At 37.1% G+C, this 14,724-nt stretch overlaps 1 protein-coding gene across 1 annotated transcript in view; it reads left to right on the top strand.

Annotated features, from left to right (window-relative positions):
* Positions 1 to 14,724, top strand: part of LOC126272391 (uncharacterized) — a 288,157-nt gene that overhangs the window by 259,068 nt on the left and 14,365 nt on the right. The window contains exon 16 of the mRNA XM_049975214.1: positions 11,448 to 11,524. Within this exon, the coding sequence (XP_049831171.1) occupies positions 11,448 to 11,524 (77 nt within the window). The remainder of the gene's footprint in view (positions 1 to 11,447; positions 11,525 to 14,724) is intronic.

Here is a 14,724-nt window from a genome sequence, read left to right as displayed (position 1 = left end):
ATTACAAAATGATCTAGAGAGAATTTCTGTATGGTGCAAAAAGTGGCAATTGTCACTAAACAAAGAAAAGCGTGAGGTCATCCACATGGGTATTAAAAGAAATCCAATAAATTTTGGGTATATGATAAATTGCATAAATCTAAGGGCTGTCAACTCAACTAAATACCTAGGAATTACAATTAAAAGCAACTTAAATTGGAAAGACCACATAGATAATATTGTGGAGAAGTCAAAACAAAGACTGCGCTTTGTTGGCAGAACACTTAGAAGACGCGACAAACCTACTAAAGAGACAGCCTACATTATACTTGCCTGTCCTCTGCTGGAATATTGCTGCACGGTGTGGGAGCCTTACCAGGTAGGATTGCCAGAGGATGTTGAGAAAGTGCAAAGAAGGGCAGCTTGTTTTGTGTTATCACGCAATTGGTGTGAGAGTGTCATTGATATGATACACGAGTTGGGTTGGCAGTACTGAAACAAAGGCAGTTTTCTTTGTGGTGAACTCTATTTACGAAATTTAAATCACCAACTTTCTCTTTGGAATGCGAAAATATTTTGTTGACACCCACCTACATAGGGAGAAATGATCATCATAATGAAGTAAGAGAAATCGGAGCTTGAACAGAAAGATTTAGGTGTTCCTTTTTCCCATGAGCCATTCGAGAGTGGAATGGTTCGATGAACCCTCTGCCAGGCACTTAAGTGTGAATTTCAGAGCAACCATGTAGATGTAGATGTAGATGTAGATGTAGATTAATCTTTTTCTGAATGGGAACAAATTACTATTAACTTTCCAGAGTGTTAAGTTATGGTACCGCTAATGACCTCCTATCTCACACTCATAAAGCAACTAAAAAATTAAATAAACAAATAAAAAATAAAAATAAATAAATACATAAAAATAGAAAAGCAGAAATAGGGGTCTTTGCTGATGGTGTGAACTTAATAATAGGGCCAACAAATCTATGACAATGGCACCTTGATAATATTCTAAGCAGAAAACTAATGGAGTATTTTGGACAAAATAACCATCACCATGTGAACCAACATGAGTTTCCAAAAATGTTGGTCATAGAAAACCTAGGTTGCACTATTCTCACATTATGCATGGAAAGCCCTGGGTCAAGGAAATCAGGAAAAAGCAGTATTTTTTGACTTCTGAAAAATATTTTTACTCAATACCACAGCAATGCTTTTTAATGAAAGTAAGATGAGTGAAATCTGTGATTACATTGAGTATTTCTTGGTAGGGAGGATACAGCTTATTATCATGGATGTAGAGCCATTGAAAGATATATAAATAACTTCAAGCATTCTCCCAGGAAGTGTGCTGGGACCCTTGTTGTTCATATTTTGTTTTAATGGCCTGGCAGACACATTAATAGTAATTTTAGACTTTTTGTAGCTGACACAGTTATCTGAAATGAAATTTGTCTGAAGAAACCTGCAGAAATATTCAGTCGGATATTGAGAACATATCAAAGTGATGTAAGGATTGCCAACTTGCTTTAAATACTCAGAAATTTAAAATTTTGCTCTTTACAAAACTCAAAAACATCATCTCCTATATCAGTGATAGGGACAGAGTTGGCATTAGTCATCTCTCAAAAATATCTGGCTGTAAAAATTGGTGATGATGTGAAATGAAGCAATTATATAAGCTTGGTTGTAGATAAAGCAGGTGAAAAACTTCTGCTGTTTGGTAGGATGCTGGGAAAATGCAATCTACCTGCAAAATAAATTACAAGACACTTGTGCAGTCCACCCTAGAATATTTCTTAATTGAGTAGGATCCATAACAAATAGGACTAACAGGGGATGCAGAAAGTATACATAGAAGGGCAGCATGAATGGTCACAGGTTTATTTGCTCCTTGGGAGAGTATCATAGACTTCCTGAAAAATCTGAACTCACAGATACTTGAACATAGAAGCAAACTATCTCAGGCAAGCTTATTTATAATCTTTCAAGAACTAGCTCTAAATGATAGAGACAGGAATATATGGCTACTCTTATGTATTGCTCCCATTGGGATTATAGAGACAAGATTTGACTAAAACATCACACACTGAGTCATTCAAGTATTCTTAACATGCTCCATATGTGAATGCTCTGAGAAGCAGCTCTTGCATGTGGTGCAAAGGGAAATATATACAGCCCTCCTTCACAGTGGTCTGCAGCATATATACGTAGATGTAGATGTAGGTCAGATTTTTGGGGGATGGTATATTGTTAGAGTCCAGTGGTAGAATGGAACCAGAATTATGACACAGGACTTGAGTGCTTCTCCTCCATGTCCAACATGATATACTGGACATGGTGGCAGGAGATGAGTGGCCTGTTTCACACTGGCAGTATGGAAAGAGAAACCATGTACTGCTTCTTCATCTCTGCTTAACTAATAAACCTACATCCACCTGAAACTGCTTACTATTCTCAAGCCTTGGTCTCCCTCAACATTTTTTACCCCCATAATTTCCATCTAACTGATAATTCCTTGATGCCTCAGGATGTGTACTGTCAACTGATCCCTTCTTTTAGTCAAGTTGTGGCAATTTCTTTTTCCCCAGTTCAGTTCAGTACCTCCTCATTTTTATCCACTCTACCCATCTAATATTGAGCATTCTTCTGTAGTCTCAAATTTAAAAATCTTTAGTTCTCTTCTTCTCTGTACTGCTTATCATCCACATTTTACCTTTTTAAGGGTACAATCTAAGCACATACTTCCAGGAAACTCTTCTTAACAAATAAATTTATATTAGATATTAAAATATTTCTCTTTTCCAGACACAAACTTTTTTTGGTATTTATAGTCAGCACTTTATATCCTCTCTCCTTTGGCCATCTTCAGTTACTTGCTGCTCAAATAGCAAACACCTCTACTACTTTTAGTGCTTTATATCCACATCTAAATCCATCAGCATCATCTGATTTAATTCAATTAAACTCCTTTATTCTTTTTTTTGTTTTATTGTTGTCTATCTTATAGCCTCTTTCCAAGACAACATCCATTCCATTAAACTGCTCTTCCAAATCCTTTGTTGTTTCTGACAGAATGACAATGTCATCAGCAAACCTTAGAGTTTTATTTCTACTCCATGAACTTCAATTCCTTTTCCAAATTTCTCCTTGGTTTCCTTTACTGCTTGCTCAATGCACAAATTTAAGAAACTTGAGATAGGCTACAATCCAGTCTCACATCCTTTTTAATTATGGCTTCCTTTCCATGTCCTTCAACTCTTGTAATTGAATTCTGTATAAGCTATAAATAACCTTTCACTCCCTTTATTTTAGCTTTGCTACCTTGTGGGTTTGCCATTCTTCTGTGCACCTTCTAGGATAAATGAGAGGGTTAGTATTGCCTCCTGTATTCCTGCAGGTCTCCAAAAACCAAACTACTCCTGTCTGAGTTCAGATAATATCAGGTTTCAATCTACCGTAAATAATTCATGTCAGTATTTTGCAACCATGACTTTTCAAATTGATGTGTTATTTACACCTGTCACCACCATTTACCTTTGAAATTGGAACAACTACAATTTTTTTTTTTTTTTTTTTTTTTTTTTTTTTTTTTTTTTTTTTTTTGTAAAATCTGAGAGTATTTTGTATGTCTCACATATTTTACATACCAGGTCAAATATAATTTTCTTTTACTTGACTCTCCATGGATCTCAGTAATTCTGAGGGAATGTCATTTATTCCAGGTTCCTTCTTTCCACTTAAAACTTTCAATGCCATGTCAACTTTTTCTTGCAGTACCACATCTACCTCTCATTTTCATATACTTCCTCTTCTCTGTCACTACAACATTTTCCTCAGGTTTGTTTCATTGTATAGACCTTCTATATATTCCTTCCAGATTTCAGCTTTTCCATCTTGCTTAGTACTAGCTTGCCATTTGAGCTCTTAATATTCATACAAACACTTTTTTCTCAAAAGATCTGTTTCATTTTCCTGTCAGTGACATCTGTCTTTCCTTTAGTTATGCTTGCTTCTACAGCCTTGCATTTGTTCTACAGCCATTTTGCACTTTCTGTCAATCTCATTTTTTAGATGACTGTATTCCTCTTCACCTGCAAAATTTTCTGCTTTTTGTACTTTTTCATTTCATTAATTAAATTTAATATGTCCTGTGTTATCCTGGGATTTCTATTAGGGCTTGCCTTTCTACCAATGTGACTATCTGGTGCATTCCCTGTTTCATCTCTCAAAGCTACCAACTTGCCTTCTATTATATTTTTTTCTCTCATTTCAGTTAATTTTTTCCCAATGTTCCCTCTGAAAGTCTCGTCATCATCTGATTCCTTCAATTCATCCTGGTCCCATGTCCTTAATTTACTACCTTTTCGTAAATTTTTCAGTTTCAGTTGGTTGACAATGAAACAAAATGGGCCCAATCTGATTAGTACTCTACATAAACGATCACCAAATGATGCTGAAGGGCAGTTCAAATACAGTAAGCTTGCAGATAATATTGACATAATGATCAACTGTCTGAACTCAAACTTATCAGACACAGCTCAGTGTTACACAGTGAAGAGCCAAAGAAACCGGTACACCTGCCTAATATCATGTACAGCCCCCACGAGCATGCAGAAGTGCTGCAACATGATATGGCATGGACTCAACTAATGTCTGAAGTAGTGCTGGAGGGAACTGACACCATGAATCCTCCAGGGCTGTCCATGAATCAGTAAGAGTATGAGGGGGGGAGATCTCCTCTTAACAGCATTTTGCAAGGCATCCCACACATGCTCAACAATATTCATGTCTGGGAGTTTCGCGGCCAGCAGAACTGTTTAAACTGAGAAGAGTGTTCCTGGAGCCACTCTGTAGCAGTTCTGAATGTTTCAGGTGTCACATTGTCCTGCTGGAATTGCCCAAGTCCATTGGAATGCACAGCGGGCATGAATGGATTCAGGTGATCAGACAGGATGCTTGCTTACATGTCACCTGTCAGAGTCGTGTCTAGATGTGCCAGGGATTCCTTATCACTCCAACTGCATATGCCCAACACCATTACAGAGCCTCCATCAGCTTGAACAGTCCCCTGTTGACCTGCTGGGTCCATGGATTCATGAGGTTGTCTCCATACCCGTATATGTTCCTGTACATATCCATTCGCTCGACACAATTTAAAGTGAGACTTGTCTGACCAGGCAATATGTTTCCAGTCATCAACAGTCCAATATTGGTGTTCATGGGCCCAGGTAATGTATAAAGCCTTGCGTCTTGCAGTCATCAGGGGTACATGTCTGGGCCCTCACCTCTGAAAGTCAACATTGATGATGGCCCAGCATTTAAATCAGCAACAATTTGTGGAAGGGTTGCACTTCAGTCATGATGAATGATTCTCTTCCGTCATTGTTGGTCCCATTCTTGCAGGATCTTTTCCTGATTGCAGCAATGTTGGAGATTTGATGTTTTACTGGATTCCTGATATTCACGGTACATTCGTGAAATGGTTGTATGGGAAAATCCCCATTTCATTGCTGCCTTGGAGATGCCGTGTTCAATTCCTCATGTGTTGGCTATAATACCACATTCAGACTCACTTAACTCTTGATAACATACTATTGTAGCAGCAGTAACAAATCTAACAAATGCACAGACACTTGTCTTATATAGGCATTGCTGACCACAGCACCTAATTCTGCCTATTTACACATCTCTGTATTTGAATACACATGCCTATACCAGTATCCTTGGCAATTCAGTGTAAATTATGATTTATTCAATTATTGGTGTACATTTGGAAACTGTGTGCTCTTCTTACAGGAGGTATTTTAGATATTTATGTTATTTTTACAAGAATTTATACACTAATATAGAATACTAAAACACTAAAATGGTATTTCTATGAGTAGCTATATATACCTAGAGGGATATGTAACAAGTTTTATCCAGCTAAAATTACAATCCTAAACAATATTTTGTAAGTGCAGGTAGAATGTAAATAATTTATGAGTAAAGGAAACAACTCACTGAATAGTAGTATTGTTGAGTTGTTGACATGCACAGAAAAAGAATGAAAACTCTGCTAGCGTTGTACAAATCCTTTTCTGGGAAAGAGTACACAATAGGCACGCACATGCATGTGCTGCTGCTTCCTCAGCATTCCCCCCAAACTACAGACTGGTTTCATTTGAAAGTAAAGAATGAATAATTTAGTCATTTGTTCACTTCCAAAAACTTATTTCACTCAAATGAATGAATAGACCAACCAATAAATCAAACTGCAACCCACTGAATCAAGTACTTTATTTGGTTACTCCCATAGACTGACTTCACTGAAATGAATGAATGAATAATTTAACCAATACATAACATTAACTGTCTATTTTCTAACAAATAACTGAATTAATTGTTTACATTCAGTTGTTACCTTCACTATAAACTATCAACCTGTTTCTGTTGGTCAGTTTTCTTCTGTGTTGAGTCTCTATTGTACAACCAGATATTAAACTGTTCCAAAAAGGGTTATATCCTCTCCCTCAGACTACTGGGTTCTAACACAGTAAAAGTACTACTACTACTTCTACTTCTACTATTGTCAATGAAGTTGCCACCCAGGTGCTAACTGCATTTGAAAATAAGGATTTGGTATCTATTGTAGTTAGTGATATCAGTGAAGTCTTTGACTGTATATCCTTTAATGTCCTACTTGCAAACTGGAATAGGGTGGTGTACACAACCTATCTTTAGCTGTAAACAAGTGATATTTCAAACTGGTATACCATAGGGCTCAAGCCTTGCTCCATTTCTTTTCATAATTACAGTTAATGATTTAAATTCCTGTGCAAAACGCTAATTCAGGAGTATTTTTTGTAGAAGACATGGTACTGTTTAATATACACCATGAAACCATAGAATTGAGTCAAACAATGAATGAAAATTTAGAAATAGCAATAAACTGATTGTTCTTGTAATGAACTCATCTGAAATTATGATAAACTGTAGGAAATGATTGTGGAATTAATTAAAATATAAATACACTGATGGAAAAAAATAGCAGCACCAAGGAGGAGTTGTGTGAGAAAGTTGACAGGCATGTTTCTACTACAGCTGAAAGACGATGTCTGCTCAAATTTCATGCTAGTCACATAAGAGTGGCCTAGTAGTGCCAGTATGACAATGACAGTCAGGTTTGGTTTAAACACATTCTGTAATGGTCATGAGCATTAGTTATCTTTGAGATTGGACATGGTGAACTGATGTTAGTCAAGAATGTCTTTAAGGTGACAAAGACACTATTATCAGCATCTTATGGGTTTGAACAAGGCTACGAGAAGCAGGACATTCCTTTTGTAATATTGCAGAAAGACTTGGCAGGAATGTAGCCACTGTGCACAATTACTGGCAGCGGTGGTTGTGAGAATTTAAGATTGCAAGAAGACTGGGATTTGGATGGCCACATGGCACTACCGAGAAGAAAGACCAATGTGTTTGGTGTATGCCTGTGGCACATTGTACTGTATCCGCAATCTGAGGTGCATTTGGCACCACAATGGCACAACAAACTGCTACAAATCAGTTACCTGAAGGACAGCTCCGAGCCAGATGCCCTATAGTACACGTTCCACTGACCAAAACTACTGCCATTTATGTCTTCAATGGTGTCAAATAAGAGATCATTGGGGAGCAGGGTGGAGGACTATAGTGTTTTCTGATGAAATCAGGTTCTGCTCTGGTGCCAGTGATGGCCATGTGTTGGTTAAAAAGAGGCCAGTTGAGAACCTGCAACCAACCTATCTGCATACAAAACACACTGGACCTACATCTGGAGTTATGTGGAGAGCAATTTTGTATGATAGCAGGAATGATCTTGTGGTTATCCCATGCATCCTGGCTGCAAATTTGTGTGTCAGTCTGGCAATTTAACCTATTGTGCTGCTGTTAATGAACAGCATTCCAGTGGGTGTTTTCCAACAGGATAACACTCACCCACATACTGCTGTTGTAAACCAACATGCTCTACAGAGTGTCAAAATGTTGCCTTGGGCTGCTTGAACACCAGGTCTGTCTCTGATCGAACACATATGTGACACCATTGGGCATCATCCACAACCAGCATTAACTGTTCCTGTATTGACTGACCAAGTGCAAAAGGCCTTCCAAAAACTGACATCCAGCACCTGTACAACACGATGCATGGATGTTTTCATGCTTGCATTCAACATTCTGGCAGTTACAGTGATTATTAATGAACAGCATTTCACATTTGTAATGGTTTATCTCATACTTACATTAATCAATGATCTTGCAATATTAATTACTTAAAAATGTTACAGAGACAAATGTGTTCCTAAAATTTCATTACTCTACATTAATTAGTTTTTTGGTGTTGTGATTTGTTTCATCAATGTAGTAAACCAGCAAAACTTTCAGGCTTTCACATTAATTCCAAATTAAACTAGCTGAAAGATATTAGCTATGTGTGCAAGAGAATAGCTCAGGTGTCCTATCTCATGTGGAAACTGACAGATACAGTCTCCAATGAGTATCAGAAGATGACATGCTTTGCCCTTTTCCAGTCTGCCCTTCCTGTGGCATACTTATGGGGGCATTCCCATCATATAAGTCCAATTACAGAAAAAAAAGAAAACCTAATCAGAATACTAGTAAAAGAACACTACCATTCCCTTTTTATCAAGCTGAAGATTCTGGTGTTATAAATGTATAGGTCTATACATCTATACAGCAATGCTTTATGCCAAGAGTAACGTAAGTGACAGACATGATAAAGAACATACAGCTTCACAACACTAGAGGTAAACTAGACTTCACTATACTGAGACACAAGCTGTTAAAGACTGATACCTCATAAAAAACAGTGACACACACCGTGGTTATGGTTACTACAAGCCACACCACAAGTTGGAAAACAGGGCCAAATTTCTAGTAGTTCACTGTCGAGTTGAGATTTTCACAAATCTTTTATTCGTATCTTACAGAAACTAGCAATACGTCAATAAAAAGCCTTTTAAACATGCCACTAACGGCAATCAAGTAATTTATAGCAATAAAATAGTTAACAAAAATTAAAAAAAGAAACACAGAAGCTAGCAGTACAGCAATAAACAACCTATTAAAACATGCCGCTAATGGCAATCAAGTAATTTATAGCAATACAAAAGTTTTAAAAATAAATTTTTAAAAACACAGAAGCTAGCAGTACAGCAATAAGCTACCTTTTAAAACATGATGCTAATGCCAATCAAATTAATTTATAGCAATACAACAATTTTAAAAAAAATTAAAGAACATTAGTAAACAGGCTACTAAAGTAAATACAGAACTTTGTTAGTAAGGTTCGGTGAGGTAGTGAAGCTACCAACACGGCCATTAAAGAAATTAAACAGGTCTCAGCAAACACACGATTAATGGCAATAAAAGGAATTTACAAACTTGGAGGAATTAAAATTTTTTCAAACAAAAGTGTCCTGGAATATTATTAGAACATAACAGATATGACAGACCTGTGTAAGGCGGCCACAAATCACCCACTCAGGGATGCTCAGGCTAGACAGAATACTGACCAATTTAAATACACCCATCAACACAATTGCCACTCTAAGGCTGGTCACTGCACGGACTTTAAGCCAGCGAAAAACTTGCTGTACAATGGCTTAACTCGCTGACAGAATTAGACCTAACCTTGTGCAAGGAAACATTACAACACACAGTCCTGAATGTGCAACCACATTATCAACCAACAAGAAGCATGAATTTACTCATAACCCATGACAGAATAATGAAACAATTAAACTGCCAAAACTACACCTCCCATCGGACAGTAACGAGAGGAGGAGGAAACATCACTTGGTTAATTATTACTTAATGATTAAACCTTCCATGAACTTAACTTGCAATTATGCTCGAACAGGCAGTACACGACCTTTGATGGCAAGGATCCACACATGCGACCACGCACGTGTTGCCAGTGTACCCAACACACCACGGTCACGCGACAGCATGCTCTGTCACCAGAGTTCACATCTTCTCTGCAATGTTGATGGGTAGTGACTGCTCCTTCATGTTACGTGTCTCCTTTTAAACTCCAGTGTTGAAACGGAGGATTTAAAGAAGCTTGTTAACATCCCACCAAGGTGAAATGAACAGCAACTACTTGTGGGGGGATTCTGTACAACCGACCATGCCTGCTTCGCGCTGGAGAGCCACACTGCCGTCCCGTGTCCACCACACTCTCTGCACGCAATGCCCCTACTTCTGCGCCACCACCTGAGGTTACAACCGGTCAAAGATCTCACTTCCTCCATAGAAGTTTCCCAGGAACAAAAATGCAGATATCGATAGCAAAGGGAAAAGACAACCAAGCACACAACATATCAAACAAACATATCAGGGGAAGAAAAGGAAAACCAATGCAATCTAAACACAAGGTGTAGCATGAGTTGATACACGGCTCAAATAGTATGTTTAAATGTTTTAATAAACTTCCAAAATCTGCTTGGTCATTGCCCTATAATATTTTTAAAGTTAAGATTTACGACTAGTTATTGAAACATGCATTTTACAAGGTAACAGAACTGTTTGAAATAAACAGTGTCTGTATTAGCTTTTTGTAAAAGTGTCCTTGTATCAATTTTATATTTAATAACTAAATCTGTTCCACTGTAATTGGTCAGTGATTAATAAGAAATTGTGACTTTCTATTATTTACTTATAAAAATCTCCGTATCTACTAAACTTTCATTGTTTACTAGTCAAAAAAAGTGCCTTTTTCATTTTAAGACATTTAATATAATATCAGTCACATTCTTAACCTATAGTAATTTCACACTACTTTGTGGAATGCTCAGGATATTTTTAGTCATGATAATATTGTAATCTTAGGATGACAAGATGAGCACTACCATTTTGGCCACAGCCAGACCAATTGGGTCCAACCATCAACTTTGTCATACAGCAGCCAGTAGTGTTAAGTGGTATGGAAGGACATTATACTGCACTTCTGGATGTTGTTGAGTTAGCAAAACTGGTGCCATCACAACTCACTTAAATAGCTCCTGAATTCACATTATGAGGCTGATTGTGAGTGCACCCCTTCCGTTTCTCCCATCAAGGAATAATCCCTGGTAGAACCATGAATCAGACCTGTGCCACTCATATGGCAGTCACACATGCTGATCATAAACTACGGAGGGGTAAAATTTTAGTCTGTAACTACCGTCAAATGAATATCATCAAACAATGGAAAATCCAGGATGGAATAATTATAACATTATGAAGAGGATAGACTGCTACTTGTCATACAGTTGAGGTGCTGAGTCGCATATAGACACGATCAAAAGACTGTCAAACAAGAGGCCAGAGTCTACTTTTTGTTGCACAACTCAGCGTCTCTGCTATATGGTGAATAGTAATCTATCCTTTGTAAAATGAGTATAGTTAGTTTGAATAATTTTCTGTTTTTGTCTTTCTAGGACCTGTGTTCAAAGAGAAAAATATATCACCACTTCCTAGAAATTTTTGAAGATGTGCATCTGCCATCAGCAATCAGGTAAAAATATTATAAATTTGATTTTGTAGCTTTATTAAATTACCACTTGAATACTTTCTTTGAATGTGATACATATTAAAGTGAAGGAATAAAGTTTCAGGTGAATAACCCATTTAAATTTTCTGCTTTATATTTATAAAAAAAAATAAACTTAAGGGAGAAAGAGACAAGATTATGTTTATTTCTGTAGATGGTTCCTTGGTCATTTCCTAATGTCCTTTCAGTGTGCAGAGTGGGCATCTATTTCACTCTTTTCTGGAAGCTGTCCTCAGATTCCATTGCTCCTGCTCTGTTACATCAGATCTAGTGGCAACAAGTGTCATGTCTCAAGAACTTTAAGTAGTTCTCTTAGCAGAAGCAAGTGGGGGCTTAGAAAAATAGTTGATTAAGCACTGGATAGATATGTACCTAGTGAAACAGTTCATGATGGGTGGCACCCTCCATGGTATACCGTGCCTGTAAAGAAAATTCTAAGGAAACAGTGACTACTAACAATAGATGTAAAGTAAAGAAATAGACAGAGAGATGTTTGATGAAGCCTTAATTACTACCATAGCAGATTCAGTCACAGATGCAAAGAAATACTCACCAAATGTAGGGGATTCAGTGGCAACAAAGTTAGTGTCAAGATGCACAAAGAGGACACAGGAACTGAAATGAAGCTAGGAAAGTGAAAACACATTTGAGGAACTCTGTTTTCACATGTACCTTTACAAAGTGAAATTCAGAAGTACTGTGCCAATATAGCTCTTACACCACTGAAAAGAAGAGTGATAGAGACATTAATGTCAACAGCATCGAGGAACAGCAGAATCTGCCAAAAATTGGTGCTCAGTGGAATCTCCATGAGGTTCTATGAATAATTTGCAACCAAATTAACACCTCTTTTAACTGTATTATGTTGCAGCTCTAGGAAAGAACTGTCTACTGTAGTTGAAACAAAGCATAGATCATACCAATCTACAAGAAGAGTAAGCAGAAGTGATCTACAAAACTAACATCCAGCACCTTTGACATACTCCAGTTGTAGAATCTTAGAACATATTCAAATCTCCTCCATAACAATCAACACGTATTCTGAGATGGACACTGAACATCCAAAACCCAACCTGGACCTATTTTGGATGACACCCTGCAAGCCATGAATCAAGGCAGTCAGCAAAATGCAATATTTCTTCACTTCCAAAAAGCATTTGACTCAGTATCACATAATACAAAAGTAAGCACATGTAGGATATCAGATGGAATTTGTGGTTGCATTGAGGATTTCTTGTTAGGGACAACACATGATATTATCTTTAATGGAGACTCAGTAATAGATGGAGAAGTAACCTCAGGCATGCCCTAAGGAAGTGTGTTCAGATCCTTGATGTTCATGTTGTACATAAATGACCTGGCCAACAGTAGTAACCTCAGACTTTTTGCACTTGATAGTTATTTATAATGAAGTTCTATCTAAAAGAAAGCTACACAAATATTCAGCCAGATCTTGATATGATCTCAAAGTGATGCAAAGATTAACAATATGCTTTAAATGTTAAGAAATGTAAAATCATGCCTTTCAGAAAATTCAAAAATCTTACAATTACAACATCAATGAGCCACAATTAGTATCAGTCAAATCATGCAAATTCCTGGATTTAACAATTTGTAGAAATATTAATGGAATGCTCACACAAGCTCAGTCATAAGTAAAGTAGATGGCAGACTTCCGTTCATCGGTAAAATACTGCGAAAGTACTCAAAAACATTCATGTGACAAAATTGACCAACATTGTCAGATCCATATCAAAAAAGACTAATGGGGGATAATGACGGACATACAAAGATAGGCTGCATGAATGGTCACAGGTTTGTTTCATCTATGATGCAGCATCACAGAAAATCTGAAAAATCGTAACTGACAAATGCTTGATGGTAGATGAAACTATCCTGTGAAAGCTTAGTTAAAAAGTTTCAAGAACCAATATCAAGTGAACAATCTAGGCATATACTAAAGCTCCCTACAAATAGCCTCTGTAGGGACTGTGAAGACAAGATTTGACTAACTTCATTGTGGAAAAGGGGCAATCAAGCAGTCATTCCTCGTGTGTTTCACACACAAATGGAACAAGAAGGAACCCTAATAGGTAGTACAGTGGGATATACCCTCTCCCATGGGATCCAAAGCAGGTAGCCTGGTGTAGATGTAGATATAAAATATTTTATGTTTGCTCATACACCAAAGAAAATTCTGGTTCATTGTCATGTTGTTGTTGTGGTCTTTAGTTTGAAGACTGGTTTGATACAACTCGCAACACTACTCTATTCTGTGCAGTCCTCTTCATCTCTGAGTAACTACTGCAATCTGTGCCCATGCAATTTTTACCCACCACACTTCTCTTCAGTACAAAATTGACAGTTAATTGATGCTGCAGAATGTGTCCTGTCAGCTGATGCCTGCTTTCAGTCTATCTATGCCATAAGTTTTTTTCTCCCCAATTCGGTTTGTTCTCTTCTTCTCTAGTCTGCTTATCTTCCATGTTTCAATTCTGTATGAGGTTACACTCCAGACAAATACCTTAAAAATCCTAGAACTGAAATTTATATTAGATGTTAATAAATCTCGCTTTTTCAAAACTCCTTTCCTTGCTGTAATCATTTTGCATTTTATTTCCTCTGTAATTTGGCCATCTTGAGTTATTTAGTTCTTTTGCTGTCCAAACAACAAAACTCATCTACTATGTTTAGTATTTCATTTCATAATATAATTCCCATAGCATCAGCCAATTTAATTCAATTACATTCAGTTATCATTGTTTTATTTTTATTGATATTCATCCTGTAACCTATTTACATGACGATATCCATCCTTTTAATTGCTGTCTAAGACCTTCACTGTCTTTGACAGAATTGCAATGTCATTGACACACCTCAAAGTTTTTATTTTTCTTGCTGAATTTAAGTTCCATCCCAAAATTTTTCTTGGGTTTCTTGTAATGCTTCCTCAATTTACAGATTGAATAACTTCAGAGATGAACTACAACCATGTCTCACTCCTTTCTCAACTACTGCTTTCCTTTCATGTCCTTTGCTTCTTATAACTATAGTCTGATTTCTGTGTGAGCTGTATATAACCTCTCCTATAAGATAAGTTGTAGAGCCAGTATTGCCCCATGTGTTCCTACATTTAACTGGAACCCAAAATGATTTTCCCAGAT

This window comes from Schistocerca gregaria, chromosome 5 (assembly GCF_023897955.1).
Source record: "Schistocerca gregaria isolate iqSchGreg1 chromosome 5, iqSchGreg1.2, whole genome shotgun sequence".
Classification (NCBI taxonomy): Eukaryota; Metazoa; Arthropoda; class Insecta; order Orthoptera; family Acrididae; genus Schistocerca; species Schistocerca gregaria.
Note: the sequence above shows the minus strand (reverse complement) of the source record. Positions and strands in the feature narration are given on the sequence as shown.